This window comes from Equus asinus, chromosome 7 (genome assembly GCF_041296235.1).
Source record: "Equus asinus isolate D_3611 breed Donkey chromosome 7, EquAss-T2T_v2, whole genome shotgun sequence".
Classification (NCBI taxonomy): domain Eukaryota; kingdom Metazoa; phylum Chordata; class Mammalia; order Perissodactyla; family Equidae; genus Equus; species Equus asinus.
This window is the reverse complement of record NC_091796.1, coordinates 88,864,873-88,883,273: the sequence shown is the minus strand read 5'-3', so window position 1 is coordinate 88,883,273 and position 18,401 is coordinate 88,864,873. Positions and strand designations below refer to the sequence as shown.

The 18,401-nt window shown below is 40.3% G+C and overlaps 1 protein-coding gene and 1 long non-coding RNA gene across 7 annotated transcripts in view; one reads left to right on the top strand and one right to left on the bottom strand.

Moving 5' to 3' along the window:
* Positions 1 to 12,470, top strand: part of STON2 (stonin 2) — a 138,842-nt gene extending 126,372 nt beyond the window's left edge. For 3 of the 5 annotated variants that reach the window (XM_070514149.1, XM_044774142.2, XM_044774140.2), the window contains 2 exons: positions 3,464 to 3,666; positions 5,209 to 12,470. In XM_070514149.1, the coding sequence (XP_070370250.1) occupies positions 3,464 to 3,666; positions 5,209 to 5,292 (287 nt within the window). In that variant the 3' untranslated portion in view covers positions 5,293 to 12,470. The remainder of the gene's footprint in view (positions 1 to 3,463; positions 3,667 to 5,208) is intronic. The other 2 variants (XR_011504721.1, XR_006530295.2) reach the window with 1 other exon arrangement.
* Positions 12,318 to 18,401, bottom strand: part of LOC106834798 (uncharacterized) — a 26,341-nt gene continuing 20,257 nt past the window's right edge. For both annotated transcript variants that reach the window (XR_011504724.1, XR_011504725.1), the window contains exon 4: positions 12,318 to 16,036. This is a non-coding gene — a long non-coding RNA (uncharacterized lncRNA). The remainder of the gene's footprint in view (positions 16,037 to 18,401) is intronic.

Genomic DNA, 18,401 nt, shown 5'->3' with positions numbered 1-18,401 from the left:
TTGAACAAGCAGGCTTCGGAAAGGAGAGCTCGTGATAGCAGGGGCTGTGGATGTCTCTGCTGCAGCCACTGGGGCCAATCATCACAAGCCATTTTCTGTCCTTGTGCCACTTGGCTCAAGAGTCAAGGGGAGGAGAGCGCATTTTGACTGACATGACCACCAAGATGCCATGCAGTGCTGGGGAACATTATTTCCCAAAGGAAAAAAAAAGATTGTTGCCACAAGAAGAGGGAATGGATGCAGGACAGGGAAAAAATAGGCCTTCAGCAAACACTTCCTTTAATGCTTCACGGCAGGGTAGTGTTCAGTAGGCTCAAGGCCAAGTAAATGCAGCTTATATATTACATATGTATTTCCAGACCACTGGGACCTTATTTGTGAAAGATGTTTGAAATACAAGATGGCGTAAGGCTATTTGGGAATGCTTCTCACTTAAACGTCCCCCCTCAATTGCTGCTTTTGCTGCATGGTTATATATTTTTAGAAGTGAAACCTCTAAGAAGTGCTTCTTATACCACTTCTGACTGGTGGTATATTTCTGTATCAGTTCAGGAAATTGATAGCACCCTTTCCTGGAAACTTGAGGTATACAGGCCCTGAATTCTTGTCAGACTGCAAGTTCTTACCATTGCTGGTGTTCACTGTGCTCAGCTCCTGCCCTCCCCATCCAGTGCTCCATCCATTGAAACCACACAACTGACGATGATCTGTTAGTAATCGTCCCTTTTCTGAGCTCTTCTCTGTTGGTCTTCAGACAGCCTTGGGAAGGTAGGTGCCTTTTATAGGTTATTTTTCATAATTCTCACACCTCCATTTACGGTGAAGGAAGCCTGAATCTTGGCATATCTGTTCCCACCTGCAGTGGCCCTGCATCCCTGGCCCCCAGCAGGCAGGGCAGTCAGACCGCAGGCAGCATGGGCCCGCAGGTCAGCACCCTGGCTTTGCCAGCATCCCAAGCCTGCAGCCACAGCAGGCTCATCCCAATCCCAACCACCAAACGGCTAACAAGCTGCCATTGGATTCCAATATGGCTCCCTCCAGCAAGGCCCAGCTCAGCCCTGTGTATGTGCAGCCCCCTCTATCTGCGCTCTCTCAGGACCCCTACTGCTCTAATCCCAAGAGTTTTTCTTAATCCTGGAAGGCACCAGAACAATTCCTGCTGCTTTCCCAGATCATCTGCCAACAAACAAAACATTCTGTCCTGCATAGGTAACTTTCCTGGAATTCCAGTTCTCTTTAAACCAGGTAGAGAGAAAACAATCCCAGGATGACCTCCCTTTAATGGAAAAGAGAAATCTGAATTTTCATGTTAAATTTTCTCAACTTCATCAAGAAAGATGACATAATGCGTGGGCTCATTAGTTCATGACCATGCATTAAACTATACTAGCTTTCAGAATTGCACCTCCCTATCCGTCCACCAGCCCTACACATCCATTAGTTGATGCTAGGAATCAGGAAGGAATGTTGCTTTCATCGAGTTTGCTGTGAATATGCTTTGTGGGGTGAGAGGAGGAAATCGGTTTTGCGGAAAGTAATGATTTCTCAATATTCCAACAATATAAATAATTGTAATTAGATAAAACCGTTGCTCAAGTTGCTATTAAATTAAATTAAGAAACTCTTCTATATACTTTGTAGTGCTCTAAACCTGTAACAATATATTGAGAGGAGTTTAGGACATAATTGGGAGTCATTAGAGCAAAGTTTTATTCCCAGTGTTAACAATTTAATGGGTGTGTGTGGCCTCAGGCTATTTACTTAAACCTCTCAGGGCATCTTTTTTCCTCATCTGTAAAATAGCATTATTAATACCTAGCTCATTAAGAATGAAATTAGATAATGCTTTTAAGTGTTTAGCACAGTCTCTGGCCTGTAATAAATCCTCAATAAATGATAGCTCTATAATTACCTCTGTGGTACACAATTTTAAAAAATTGAATGGATTCTTTTTCAAATAATGTGCTTTTTACTATTACATGTATCTTCTTTAAATTCCTTTCCTAAAATCCAGTGCAAATTTTTCAATTAATTTCCCAAAGTATTACTCTTTAAAAATAACCATTGTGCAAGAGAACAAAACAAATACTTCACTCTGTAATGTTTTCCTTGGAGAGCGGGTGTGTATGTCCTCACTCTCTGAGATTTAAAAGTCCTGCCCAGGCCAAGAAAGAAAATTGGAACTGTTTATTTGGGAGAACTCAGATAACTAAGGGCTGTTGCAGTTACATAATGAAGTGAAAGCCGTGTCACATCGTTTATCCATAGCAAGTTGCTACATGGAGGTTCTTCAGCTTACTTCCTCTGCACTCCTGTCCCCCTGCGAACCTGGTCTTGAGGTTTGGGGATCATGAGGTTGTGACTCAGACAAAGTGGTTAGCAACACTTTGGAGTCAGACTGCTGTGTTCAGTTCTTAGCTCTGCCAGTTTCTAGCTATGACCTTGGGCATTCACTTTACCTCCTGATGCCTTGGTTTCCTCATCTGTAGAATGGGATAATTATGACCTCACGGCATTGTTATGAAGATGCGGTGGGAGAATCTGTGTAAAGCTTTAACACAGTACCTGGCACAGAGTGCTCCACAGCCGTTTCCTGCTCCCTCTGACTGATGACGATGACACTGTTTCAATGGTTATAGTCACAGAACTAATTCTTTTCCCTCAAATATCTAATAACAATCCTCAAATGAAAATTAGACCTTAAGTGTGCCATCCAAGTACAGTAAGACTAACGTAGACTTATGGAATTAAAGAGCAGGAAGGGACGCTGCCCGGCATTGGTACGCTACCCTTTCCCACCATCCGCTCCCCCACTCTCCACTTCGAAGATGAGGAATTGAGGCCTGGAGAGAACAAAGAACCTGGGTATGGGGTCTCTGCCACTTAGCAGGAGAGCTGGAAGTCAAACCCAGGGGTCCTGTTAGGCTGTTCTCTCCAGTGTACCATAGGCTTCCCAAAGACACATGTGCTGTTTATAAGGGCTTTGTCATTTCTATATGCCATTCACCCACAAAAACCGCCCAAAGCATTTTTTTTTAAATATGAAATGCTATTAAGAAAATCTAGTTCATATTTCAAAGGAAATCGATGATTTTGCTGCAGGTGGCTGTAACTGATGTTTTATTAGGTACTCAGATCTGATCCCTTTCATTCCTCTCGGCCAGTGTACAGTCCCTGTTTCTTAGTATTTGTGCTGTGTTCACATATCACTCTGACCTAAGTGGGCAGGGTGACCTCGGTTTCTCAGACCCTGGGTTTTATTGCTAGGATACCAGGCTACTGTAACCAGAGAGTCTTATATCAAAGGGTCTGGGGCACACGCAGTGATTTCTGCTGAGGCTAATCCTTTGCGCAGCGCTGGACTTCTGCAAGACTGCCGGGCCTCCCTTGTTATTGAGGTGGCTCTTCTTCCACTTCTTCCCCAAAGAACCTGATCTCTAGATTCTTTGTCTTTCTTTTATAGCTTCTGGTCATCCACACTGTTTCTTCTGCCACCTTGAACTTGGCTCTGACCGGGAAGTGCCTTCCAGATTTGCCAATCACGTGAATGTCGAGTTCAGCATGCCCACAACTTCTGCCTCCAAAGCTGCTGTACGATCCATCTCTGTGGAAGACAAGACCGATGTCAGGAAGTGGGTCAATTATTCCGCACACTACAGCTACAAGGTAGCCTCCGGCGGCATCTGGCTAATGCTACCCGGTCCATTTGCTCACCCTTCTCCCCTCCCCCGCTCATTCCTTGTGGCAGCACTGGCCACGGGTGCAAGGTGTTCTCTTACCACCTTAGGGGGAGGTTCAGCCTGCAGAGCTGTGCGTGAGTCTCCTCTGATTTAAATGAATAATCTCTCTAGAGGGCGAGAGAAAGGTTGGGGAAAAAATAAAGAGGCAGAGAAAAGAATATAATGTCTTTTGGTCATAAACAACGACAAGAGAGTCCTGGGGTAAAGGGATTACTGTTACTCATTCACAGTATAATTTATGTTACAGAGTAGTGAACTTGGAGGTGGAGGGGAGTGTCAGGAAAGTGCTAACACAAAGCAGGTATTTCAGCTACGGGAGTCGAAGTGGATCTGAGTAAAGTTAGGACACAGATGACCTGGTCGCTGGGTTGTAATAGGACACAAGTCAAAAGCCAGACAAGCTTCTGTAATGGTAATGGGTCCAGGGCTGCGGAAGGAGGAAGAATTCTGACTTTATGTGATTATATCCTAAGGAGTTAGAAATTCAGTAGGAGGAGATTAAATGCCAAAGATGGAAAATGGGGTTATTGAAGAAGGATTTTGCAAAGTGGTTTAATAATTTTCTATTCATAATAATATCCTTAGATTTACATGGTTATTAATTGTTCCTTAAATGTTTCCTTAGTTGTGGGATCTAAAACATTTAACTACCAAAAAGAACAAATACTCCATCTTGTGGCCAGAAAAGAAATAGCACTTTCCTCAAACATGACCCTAGTCAGTTGTTCTGTCTTGAATTGTATCCCTCATCATAAATATCCAAAGTGGTGTTAAGAGGATCTTTAATTATTAAACTCCCTAACTCGAAGGATTCTCGGCCTGTCTTATCAAAGGCTTCAGTTGAAGTGTGTCACTTTCAAGGCAAGATTAATTTATTAATCCATTTATAATTACAGCTGCAGTATTTTGTAGAAGATATGGGTAGAGTGGTAAGCAGTATAATACTTGTCAATTTGGAGACCTTTAAAGAGATAAAGTAATGGAGAGTATAAACAGCCAATTGCAAAGGAATTCATTCATTTGATAAATTCTGTGATTGCCTGCTGTATGCCTGCATTACTGGCATACAGGAATGAACAAGGGCCTGCCCCTGTCCTGTGGAGCCTGTGGTATAGTGGTTCTGGGCATGTGTACAAGGTACAGTGGGACTATGCACAATGCACAGGGGAGCACGTAACTCTACCTAATGAGTCGAGAATAGCTTCACAGACGTGCTGACCTGTGAGCAACTGTGCAAGGCAAAGAATGGGAATTTTCCAGGTAGACTGTGAGGGGAAGGGAATTCCAGACCAAGCAAGAAGCATGTGCAAAGAGACATTAATAATATACACAGGGCCAGTAGCTCCAGTGTGCCTAAAATATTAGCAAAAAATTACAGGGAATCTCAAAGAACCTAGAGGTTTATTTATTTGTTGGAATGTTTTTTCTCTTCTTTCTGATATTTCTCTCCAACTTCTATTCTTGGCAGGTGGAAATTGAGCAAAAAAAGAGTTTGAAGCCAGACTTTGAAGGAGATGAAATGGAAAATCCCAAGGAGTGTGGGGTCCAGTGACGAAGCCCTACTGCAGGGGGCCCTGACCCCAGAATCATGAGAGGATGTCTTTCTGAACAGCGGAAGCTCACGTCAGTGCCTACCATGGCTACTCCGTGTTGGGAGCAGTGTGTTAGGCCTTCCTGTTTGTAGTTCCCTGTATTTTAACAGGAAACCCTGAGGTGGTTGCTTTGGAGGCACTGCAATCATGCCCGAAGCACCTGGTTCACCTGACTTTTGGAGCTCATTGGATAATTAAGCCTTCTCTGCACTCTGCTTATCTGACAGCACTTGCGTGTGGTTTGTTGTGACCGTCAGAGTCAGGAAAAGAACCTCCCACATGAGTGTTGGCACAATTTCCTGCTGATGTTATCTGTCACTTACATGATTTTCTGGAAAACACAGTCTTGAGAAGTTAATTAAGTAAGAATCCATCTCTGCCACTCCTTCTAGAGAAGGTACAGAGTTCCTCTTTGGGTCCACTAGGCCTTTTGTAGGTGTCTCCATTCTTTAAACATTAACGCTATGCAACAGAAGTTTTCAACTTCTTCCAGTTCTAGATTGTTTTGATTGAAACACTTTTTCCGTCTCTCTAAGGTTTCAGCCTCAGGGTTCGCCACCCTGAACCACAATAGACAAAGGAAAAAAGGCACAGTAGGATACTTTGGATTCTGCATTAGCCCCACTGTATGCAAAGGGTGACTGTTGAAGGGAAAGCAAAGTTGAGCTTATTTTTCTTCATTCTGGGAAAAGGGACCTTAACTGTGAGATTATATTCAATTCAGGAGACAGCTTCAGTCTTAGTGAATTCCCAAATTCACACTGAAAAATATTGGCCATTTCTGATTCATGAAACAAACTTATTATATATATATATATATATATATATATTATACCTCAGGCATTTGCCAGGGGCATTTGGAAGCTCTTTTTATACCTCCTAGTCAATAGACAGTTGCATGTCTCTCTAACTCAAACTTTACAAGAAATATAAGCTAAAAAGATCATTTTAAAAGCTGTTCCAAAACTAAACTTGTATGAGCTTTTCCCCAAAATTCAGAGTTTGGTAATCATAGTTTTATAATAGATCTAAAAGACAGATGATTCTGGGGTAGGGATGGGAGAAAGCCATATTTTTCTAATATTGGGAACACTGACTCCTGATACCAGGGTTAGGGTCACTCAACCTTCTTTCCCTTCATCGTTCCTGCTCACATTCTGTACCTCTGCTTCTTATTTGTACTTTGGTGTTTTTTGATTTTTTTTTTTTTTTTTTACCATACAAGGAGCTACATTGGCTGTTCCAAAGGGGATACCTGCTCAGCAATTTAAAGGCAGCTTCTATCTGCCTTTCTATTTCTCCCATGAAGAACAGACTAAGGGGACAGAAAGCAAGCTTATCAGATTTATAAATTACACACAAACAGACAGTATATCCAGTCTGTTGACTGGCAGATTCAGGATTAGTTTATTCAATGAGTAATCATTGAATTCTAACCATATACTGACTCTAGGATATAGAAATCATTACAGTTTTTTGAAATACCTGAACATAAGACTGAAACTAAAAGGATGAAATTGCATAGGCATTAATGGGAAACTCTATATTCTGAATTTCTTAAATGCAATCCTCTATGTACAGAGTGAGATACCTGTGTGTGTGTTTGTGGATGTATGTGTTTAGGTGTGTGTGTTGATGGGAAGGGGGTTGGAAAGTCCTGGTTTCACAGCAGTTCATGTGGAAATGTTTTGTTAGGGAAATACGAGTTTGATTTTGAATCAGGAGTCTATTGTGGCTATTCACAAGGCTAATGCATTCAACCTGTGCTAATAGAAGTCCAGGGAGCCCTGCATGCTGCATTGGTCAGTCCACATCTGGATGGAGGATTAGCCTCAACTTTGGGTACCATGTTTTAAGAGAGACATTAATAAATTGTATCCAGAGGCAGGTGGCCAGGATCGTGAAGGATCTCATTATATAAGGAACAGGAGAATAGTTCCCCTGAAGAACAGAAGGTATAGCTGGAAAGGGAGTGTAAAAAAGGAGGGAATGATACAATAGCTTCCTTGGAATTTCTGTTGAGCTATAAAAAGGGAGAAGAATTAGACTTATTCTGTGTAGCTTCAAAGGGCAAAAATAGGAACAAAGAGGAACCTTATAGATGACACATGTTTGCTTCAATATAAGAAAGAATTTTCTGGTAAGAGTTGTTCTAAAGAGGAATAGACTCAAGTGGTAAAATTTTCTTTTACTGTAAATGCCCAAAGGTTCAAATAACCATCCATGCCAGATGCTATGAAAGGGACTCTGACATTGAATTTGGACTGGATGACTACTAAGATTCCCTTCTACGTGTAGGTTTAGTCTCAATAGTAATAGGACTTTCTAACTTTGGTTGTTTTTTTCTTTGCTGAGTGGTTTCTCATGCTCTGAAATTCAGTGGGCTCCCCCAGAGGACTTTGTCAAGTGAGGAAGGCATAGCTCTTCCTCTGTTGCACTGAAGGCACATGAGATTCCTCATGGAGACGTCAAATGGGTTGATGTTGGCGAGGGGAAAGTTATTCTGGCACTTTCCTTACCCAAGGTTAGCACCTGCGCACTCTCTCAAGATCTCTGCCCCACCTGCTAGCACCACATGTGTGTTGCTTGTTGGGCTTCCCCTGCCCCTTCATTAATGTTCATTGCCTTCATGCTTTCAGCTGGACATTTTGTTGTTGCTGTTATAAACCAAGGGCTTGGAAAATCCCTTCCATGCTATCTATGTTCAGCAAGCAAATTATTATTAATGCTTTTCTTTTGTTTTTTTTGAGGAAGATTAACCCTGAGCTAACATCTGCCACCAATCCTCCTCTTTTTGCTGAGGAAGACTGGCCCTGAGCTAACATCCATGCCCATCTTCCTCTACTTTATATGTGGGATACCTGCCACAGCATGGCTTGACAAGTGGTGCGTAGGTCCACACCTGGGATCTAAACTGGCAAACCCTGGGCCGCCAAAGCAGAATGTGCGAACTTAACCACTGCACCACTGGGTGTGCCCAAATTATTATTAATTCTAAAAAACCTACCACCTCTATTTCATCAAATTTGTTTTCTTTCTACTGTTTTTGGAAAACTGATTATGGGTAGCATCTCGGAGTTTGGGGAATTATAATACTGTGTATTTTTAGACTTAGTGTTTTGCTAATAGCCTACATAGAAAACACATTTGGGCAAATTACCTTTTTAATGTGCAGATTCTAAGTTTGTCACCTTGGACCTGGATTTTGTATGTGTGCGGTCACAAATAACCCTTGTCTGTGTTATCAATAATGTGAAAATATGTAAGTGAATTCATTTTACCAATACATAGTATTACTATTAGAACATAAATTAGATGTCACATGATATCAAGAGCTGTGCTTTCTTTTGAGTCTAGCGGCTTGCTTTGTGACTTTCTAGTAAAAGAGGATAAGAAATGTACTCATTATCGTATGTCAAACAAGAGATATCAGGTACTTTGTGGGGGACCATTAACCAGCCCCCCCTTGCCACTCTTGTAAACATAGTACTAGTTATCCCTTATCAAAATTTTGCATTTCACTTATATTAAATGTTGTCTGGACAGTTTTTTTTTTTTTTCTATTTGGCTCTTTTTCTCTTCTCTACCTTCCTGCATTATTGGCAGGGCTCAAAACCCTTGAGAACATTTTTTATGTGAAATATTTCTTGTTTGAAATGAGAATAATTTCTGTTCAAATCCAGTAGGTGCGGGTAGGAGTTGATTTTCCTAGAAATTCACATTCTCAAGAAAAGTGATCCATAAAGGCAAGGAATGTATGTTATTCTTTGTTTCCAGTACCTGGCACAAAGCTTGGAATAGAATTGGTTTCAGTCACTTTATCCTTGTTGATAGGGCAAACATATATTAATGAAATAAAGGGAAATTATTAGGTATTCAATAAATGGCTGCTGAAGGAATACTGAACCTGAGACTCTAAGACTATTTAACCCTTACTTATCATCGAATACTTACATAAAAGCAAGCAAGTATGCTTTTATTTTCTGGAAGACTTAAATAATTTTTCTTTCCTTTTATTCCCGCCTCCACTGTCAACTCATGATAGCTGTCAGCCCTTACACACTTAATGTGCAGGTGAATTTAAACTACAATGTACCTTATACGTATTGAAGAACATTTTTGTGCCCAAAGATTCAGGAGCACAGATGCTGTCATAGTCAAGATGATTCATCCAGTTTTGTTCCCACAAGTCAGACAGACCTGTGAGCCTGAGCCTTGTCCATTTGAATGGGCAGCGGGAGAAGAAAGCATTGCTAGAGCACACGGCCATCCTGCTGTGTTGGGTCTTTGTTTTCCTGAACATTAACCACTGACCAAGGTTACTGTGTATTTATTTTGTCACCATAGTAAGATGGAGGTCTGAGATAGTAAGGCTGAAACTCGTGAAGTGAAATCACAGTTTCAGAGCTCCTTTAAGTCTCATAATAAGTTTAGTGGTGGGAAAGCAGAGAATTATCTGAAATATTTTCTTAAAAGCCTTGCGAATATTAAATTGATTTGAGTAGGAAGCCCTGCTATCTAGCCTACTTTTAGAAATTCTCCCAGTTGGGAATGGTAACTTTAACTCTTCTGTGAATGATGATGGTAAGTTAATTCTAGCATATCGAGAATTTAGGTCATGTTAAGAATGCAGTTTAACAGGAAATTCAAACAGAACTAACAAAAAAATTAAATCCACAACGAATATCATCCAATAAATGCGTCTCTCTGACAGTTCACTACCAAGCCTCCCCCACACCACGACAGCTCTTTATATAAAATTAGTTATGGCATTCTCACCAAGTTCTAGAGACGTTTTCTAAGCATTACCAATGTCCAAGTGCCAATTCCCTACAAATCACCATTTCTTAATTATGCTTTTTGTAAATGAAACTTGCTCTGGGTATTGTGACTCATATTTATGTTTTTAAGGAATTAAAAGAAAACAAGATGTATAAGGCAGTCATAAATGTAGAAAATATGTGTGTGTATCAGTAGTGTTTTCCTATGTATCAACTAAAGCAGGAATACGGAATTTTTGCATTTCTTCTAGTGTGCCTTAGCAAATCTGACTGAGGGTCCTAGCCTCTGTTTTTGTTTTAAGAATTGGAAAAAAAAAATCTTTGGACTTGCAATTCCAGGCCTGTAAAAGGCAGAAACAATATATAGTAATGTGTTTGGTAGTGCCTGGGGAGAGGCAAATAATAATTGTGTGTAATGAAAAGCTGGAAAAGAACAGACTCCAAAGATAGAATTTCAATATGAAAAGATAAAGTATAGCGAGATGACAAATACAGCAAACCTCAAAATACTTGAACTAGAGGCCATCCCTTACAAGTGAGGAGCTTTAGGAAAAAGAAAAGATTGCATAGCAGGGATAAACAACAGAATTAATTCAATTCAACAAATATTTATCAAGCGTCCACTCTGGTCAAGGTGCTGTGCTAGCTGCCAGCTTCCCTAAAGGGAGCTAAGGCCAAACACAAGGACACTGAGGACTGCTGATGTAAAGTCATTGGTGGGAGTGCCCTTTATCAAGGGAAAGTTGGGGTTTCTATGAATCTTTAAAGGACATGGTCATGGAGACAATCACCATGTTGAGTGACTTGCTCTTTTCTCAATTGGGCTTCAGTGACCTCAGCTAAAGAAGTGAGGAAGCTGAACTAATTGTTTCTCAGATCCTTTCCAACTCCAGTTTTATGGGATATTTTACAAAATATCCTTTGGTGCCACTGTCAGTGATACTTCCTGTCAATAGGACTCTTCATATAGTTTTAAGAACCAAGAAATTTAAAATTTGAATACTGGAAAAATCAGCTGGCCCATCTTTTTCCTTTTCATGTCTCTCATCTGCCCAGACAACAGACACACAGAAAACCCTGCAATCCTCTATTGTGTAGTTGCCTTCAAAACGTAGATAAAGATGGAGGATCAGAAGAGTGGTGAAGACCAGTTGGAACACTGCTCTGGAAGTCCCGCTGGCATCACCCAGCACAACAGTGATGTGAGTGTGGAGAGGAACAGGCACATCTCCGAAGTGGATGTTAGCATTTGGGTACTACTTCAAGCGGAAGTAGGTCTAACCCACCAAGGTACTGAGGGGTCACATTAGGATGATCAGTGATTTATAGATGTGTGCTTTTATACAAAAGACTGTAGAAATTGAGAGAGGAAAAAATATTCAGTAAATATTCTGAGGCTATAATTCAGTTATGGCAAAATGAGATGAGCGAAAGGGTCAGTCCTTCTTATCCTGTCTCTTAGTAACATGAAAATGTAGTTTAAAAATTTTTTTTAACATGTACAAGCTACAAAATAGCATCTCTTTTGTGGTATGTGTTAGTATGATTATAGTTTCTTGCACTTGGAGTTGGTCAAATGTACTAGCTCGATTCCAACTGGACAGAGCAAGGAATTCCAGCATCCTCTTCCTGTTCAGTCCTATGCTCTGCCTCAGATCAAATCCTCAATGCTAGTTGTGGACGCCATCTAGCCACACTGTGACTGAAGCCTTAAGAACCATTGTCTTGCCTCCATATGCTTCAGGATCAGCGACCCACCTGGTATCCAATGAGAGCAGTTCTGGGAAAGCAGATGTGCAGTGAGATCCTGAAGCAACCTATTGGACCAAAGGGTGTAAAGGTTTTGAAGTATGGGGGTGACAGAAGGGAAGAATATGAACTCCTCCGACTCTAAGCCCCTAAGCCAGCATTCATTTAACCTTTGTGTCTGCCTGCCAACAGAACCTGGAGAAAACTTTACCGTATTCAAGAAATTAAACAATCAATTTTTTAGGCAAAGAGTGATAAAAGAACACTCCTCTTCACCCTCCATTTTTGTAATGTCCGTAGTGAATTTCAATGTGTCAGCATGGAGGGACCCAAGATCCAGTGAATGATTCAGTTGATCCAAGGCCTGTATTTTCCTTCATTCATCATCCATCCTCATTTGATGTAACTTCTTGTACTATTGTGGTTAATTTTATGTAAAACTAGTTTACTTTAAAAAAGATAATAATATGTGCCTATGTAATAAAGTCTACACACTGGCTAACTCTGTAGAGGCGAGGTTTTGTTTTTAACTATTCTGCTGATTATCATCTGTAATCCCCTTTTTTGAGCTATGAAAATGAGCTATTAATAAAAATTTGTAAACAAAATCTGTCACTATGCAAGATTTAATGAGGTGTCAGGCATAATGAAAATGTTTATTATTAAGAAGGCCCATCACCCAATTAATATGGTTAGTGATCATACGGTGACAAGTTAACAAGTGACCTGTTTTAATTATCCTAGTTAAGTTTATCATGTATATAGTCAATTCAAAGATGTATTTATTGCATTCCTATTTTGTGTCCAATTCTGTGAGAAAACAAAAATGATACAATCCTTAAAGTTTTCTTGGTGCTAAGTACATACACATACATAGTGAGAAATAGAAAAGAGCACATAATCGAAAACATTTGCATTGTGTTCCTGGCATATTGTCAGTGCTCAACAAATAAATGTTCAATCGATTGATGAATCCAAACGACTAATGTCAACATCAAGTCAGACGGGAAAGAAGTCAATATGGACCAGAATACTTACGAAGTTTTCACCGGAAAGATGGCTTTTAAGTGAGACCTGGAGGTGGGGGTAAAATTTAACTCAGTGGCAAGAGGAAGAGAGTTATAGAGTTGGGAAGAAGCAGGTGTAAAAGTGGTACTTTGGGTTAAAAGGAGAAAGCCTGACCTGGGCGAAGGGTTCACGCACATCAAGAGATAAGACTGAGAGGCCAAGCTGTGGTGGAGCTTGTATCTAGCCAACCTAGTCCATCTAGTAAATGCTATGAAGCCATTTCAGAATCTTGCGAATAAAGCATTATTCTAGAAAGACTAATCTCTCTACAGTGTGCTGGGTATTTTGGACTAGGAGAAAAATTAAAGGCAAGGAAAATAATTTAAAGGTTTTTTGGGGTAAACAAGGCAAGAAAAAAAACACCTTTATGTTTTGTTTAGTTCAAATAGACCATGGACATCTTATTGCAAAATATTTATCTACAAGAGGGAGAACTCAGACCAGTGCAGTGGCCCTCTGCCATCAAGAGAACTTTGTCCTCAACAGAACACAAAGAATTTTATAGCCTAGTCAATACAAAATTAACTGATACCTGTACACAAAAGGGTTAAGAGCCAAATAAGAGCATGGAATTTTCTTAAGTTGGAGATTGTGAAGAACATCTACTCCTTCCCATTATTCTTCCATTCCTATCTGCTCAGAGTCCTCTTGAACAAGTTTTGAGACCTATTGTCTAGGTCCCACATTGTCACAAGGTTTTACCCTTCTAAGATTCCCCTTTCCTTTAATATCCGAGTGGAATAACTACTTAAGTAACTGAAGCCAAGCATGCTCCCTAATGTTTCTCAGGATTTAGGGAAGGGAGAGTTGAGAATGAGAGGAAATAAAGATGAGAATTTAAGTGTCCTCAGTGTCATTTGTCAGCTCTTATTCCAAACTCTTCCCAGCTCCCCCTTGATCACCTCCAACTATGTCCTCTTTATTCCCCCATGATGGGCAGCCTTCTGTATTCCCCAGACATCATAATATGAGCTAACATCTGATGAAACCACTTGTACTGAGTATTTCAGATGCATTATCTTATTTAATGAAGGCAGCCCCCTCTCTCCATTCTGCAAGGCATTAATAATTCAAACCTGGCGGTGAAACTGATGTTTATCAAAGGTTAGCAATCAACTGTGAGTATAACACAAAAGAGGAAAGAACTTAAAACTGAATATCAGACATCCCTGCTCCTAAAGTTCATTGCCCATACCACACAGAAGGAATCCTTATTAAACATCTTTCTCCCTTAGCTCTAGCCTGAATAAATGGAGCCAACTCCTCAAGTCCCCAAACTACTGTCTCTCTGACTGCCAAGGGAAAAACTCTTCTTAAAAATCACATCTTAAGTGAAGATTAAGTTCTAAAATCAATACTCTTGAAAATCACTTAAATTGCCCATAAAATAAAGTAAACTAAGTCTTCTTTAATGAAAGTTGCTCCATGACTCAATTAATTTTTCAGTTTCTTCATTGAGGACACTTACAGAGTCATCACCACCCAAAATCCTAGCCACTACAACAATGTGTTCCAGTTCATGGTGAATGTGGGGAAGTCATTAAAATGAGTCACCCAATCATTCCCTGAGTTTCACCAACATGAACTGACTGTTTTGGGCTTGACAGCATCCCTTATCTGCCTCACAGACCCACTTAGTGAAATGGCAGACCAAATAACTTGAATGGAAATATAATGAGTCTCCACTCTACTTCACTTTATTATGCAAAGCAATTTTTAGGTCCACGCTATCACATCCTGTCGCGGACCCATTAAAGTATCTTTCCAAACCAAAGGAGGTCTATCTTAGACCTCCAAAACGAACTTACGTAAACTCACAATTTTCCTTTAGAGGTCTCAAAAGTTACAGATAATATTTTCAAGAGGAGTTAAAGTCAAAACACTTGTACTTTCCTCCCCACAGTACAGTCTAGGTCAACAGAAGGGAACAGGATAAAATCTATTCTCCACCTGTTAAGAGCAAACCCCAGGGTCATGACATTTTTTCTCTTCACTGGGCTCCTTCTCCTCTCCCTCTTGCTCTCCTCCCTTCTCTTCCCCTCTCTTTTCACTAACAGACATAAAGTCCTGAGAGCCTAGACTAACCTGATAGCGGTGGCAGAGGAAGGGACGTATCTCAGAGACTGAAACAGTCTCCAGTTATTTCTTCCCACATTGAGTTCCTTTTGAACTAAACCCCTATTGCACATCTCATCTGCTGCCTTAACACTTGTGTGCTGCCTTTTAATATTTTACATTTATTAGGTTTATCCTCCTCATTAAAAAGCAATAGTTGACTAAGAGAATTGGCTTTCTCAGTATCTGGCAAAAGTACACAAAAAGCAATATGAATCAGCAAGCATAAATCAATGTGCAATTGAATGCAACTGAAATTCACTCTATATTCTAGTAAAACTTTCTTGCGATCCCTTGAAGTCCATCCCTCTTCTACCTCTGAGTCTCTGCAGTCTGGAAAGTTCTCTCTACTATTGCTTTTTTTTCTCTTTGCAACTCAGAGGTTATTGCTGTCAGGAATGCTGCAAGAATGTTTAATTCTCCTGATTTGCCAGGCAGTACAAAATTTATCCCTCTTTACTCTCTTAATACACCTCTAATAAGGGAATGACAATTGGAATGAAAAAGAAAGGCTCAGTGCAAAGAGGAGGATATAAGCATTTGGTGACCAGACTGAATGGTGGGGCAAGGGAGAAAGAATCAACAATTTAGGAATACTGAACCTGGCTATGTTTATCCTTCAAGCCTGCAGGTAGCCTATCAGAAACCCAATGTTTAAAAAAAAAACCTTGCTATTGCTTTTGCTATCAAAATACCAAATAACAAGCTGCATATCAATGTATTCTCTCCCAAGATTTTAAAATTATGAATTTAAAGAGTACCCAAGACATCAGTTTAGTAAGACTCAGTTGGGAAAAGCTTACAAGAAAGTCTAGGGGCCAGCCCAGTGACATACTGGTTAAGTTTGCGTTTTCTGCTTCAGCGGCCCAGGGTTCGTGGGTTCAGATCCCAGGCATGGACCTAGCATCACTCGTCCAGCCACAGTGTGGCAGCATCCCACATAAAATAGAGGAAGATTGGCACAGATGTCAGCTCAGCCACAATCTTCCTCCTAAAAAGAAAAAAGAAAGTCTGTGATTTGTTGAGAAAGACATATAAAAGAAATAAACTGCATAACCAAAGAAAAAATAAGAGCAAAACACTGTGACACCCCACAAAGGTGAGCACTCACTTCTAAATGGATGAATAGACCTGGTTCCTACTCGCGGTCTGAGCTCTTTTAACAAAAATTCCAATGGTGGGATTCCTACGTGCAGGTCGGCAACACTTCTGTTGGGGGAACATTCTCTGTGGCAAGGCAGCATGATCAAGTGGGGACAGGGACTTTGCAGCCAATGTGCTCCTGATTTCTAAAACCCAGAACTAAGTTCTTTGTGCTCTAAGACTTTCTCTTTATAAACCGTTTGGTGCTTCAGTAATGGCAAAGCTAATTCAGCTTCCCAATCCTGCGCTGTCTCTGGAATTCCACCTCCAAGCAGAGAGAAGTAGATCTAGCAGTAACTGAGGTATCCAAAATCCTCCAGACCTTGGCAGTAATATTTTCAAGTATTTGAAAATACTTCTGATTAGAAGTTTTTTTTTTCTTTTTTTGAGGAAGATTAGCCCTGAGCTAACTACTGCCAATCCTCCTCTTTTCACTGAGGAAGACTGGCCCTGAGCTAACATCCATGCCCATCCTGCTCTACTCCATGCGTGGGCCGCCTACCACAGCATGGCTTTTCTAAGTGGTGCCATGTCCGCACCCGGGATCCGAACTGGCACACCCCGGGCCACCAAGAAGCAGAACGCGTGAACTTAACCACTGTGCCACCAGGTCGGCCCCTGATTAGAAGTATTTTTAATGTGCCCTGAGAGATGTGGAGACAGTACCTCCGAAAGTTGGCCCCTTTGAACAGTAAGCATCATCATCCTCCTCCAGTAATTTGTTGACCCTCTTTCTACCCAGTCTCTCTTCTTAACACATTTTATCTCTACTAATTAAAAATAAGACACATGATACATATTTCACACTATAAAACCACTTATCAAATAAATTTCATGTGCTTAACATTTAATTTATAAATTCCTTTGCTAGCTCAATGTGCTTCCTTCTACATTAACCCACAGTAACATCAAAGCCTAGCATTCTGCTATGTGCTTTTATATGTATATGCATTACTTCATTTAATCCTCACAACAACTCTATAAAGAAGATATTATTACCGTCCTCATTTTACAGGTGAGAAAACCAAGGCACAAAGAGGTCATTTAGCTTGCTCAAGATTCATAAAGCTGATAAGTGGTGGAACATGTCTGACTCCAGAGTCCAAGCTCTTATCTATGCTACTCTGCCACCTACAGGAAGGTTGTGAGTGAGTCAACTCACTTCCAGGTGACAGCGATGACTAACAAATCTTCAAAATACTCTACTTCAGGAATAATTGCTAATAAATATAGTAGTCATTGAAGAAATGTTCTGAAGCGCCCACTCAGTGTTCTATTAGGATCAAAGGATACAGACGTAAGTGAGACATGGTCCAGCCATCCAGAAATACCCAGTTCAGAAGATGGTTTTCATAGCAAATGCACCATCAGAGGCAAGGGCAGCACATGGGATACCTTCATTTGAATTACGATAGGGCACCATGCTTTCTGGGCTGATAAAGCCCCACATCAAAACTAGAAAATACTGCAGGTAGATCAAGCCCTGGATTTCGCCTCCACCTTCTCAGAAGAGTCCCTTTATGCAGTGTAAAAACTACACAGTAGTATGTGGCATCCTCAGTCCTATAGTTGGTACCTGAATTATGAATTTATGGAGATCTATTCTCTAAAGAGAGACATGAAAATAGCTGAAGCCTGGAATTTACAAGAACATAAATCCATTTATAAGGAAATATAGGAATAGTAACTGAATGTTTCAATATTTCATTTTAATCTCAGTATCAGTAAAAGTAGGAAAAGAAGTGAGCCTGGCAGGAAACAACAAAGAGGAATAAGAGATTTGAAGGGAAAAAAAGAGGAGCAATAAATGCGAAAACAAAACCAATGAAAAGGGGATGGTTGAAAGACCTACAGAGAACGCACACATCCTTAATCTTGAAACTTTAAGAAAAGGTGATAGGTATACTTTAAACAAGGACAAGCAGAAATGTTCCAAAGAATGGCTTTGAAAGGTTGTGCCACATTTACACATGCTATGTGGCAATGTAGTTGCAACAAGAAATATTTCACACGCACTCAAAAAGTTCTGTTTGTCATGAGTCTACAGAATATTCTTGTCCACTGCCTGATATTATCATCATCAAGAAAAACCATAAACATTTAGAGAAGTCTTAAGATTAGTAAAATAATTGGTTTTAGCTATTAAGTACATTAAAACTTTAAAATATTGTCACTCTTGCCCTCCAAAAGAATTATACATAAGATAGTGTATA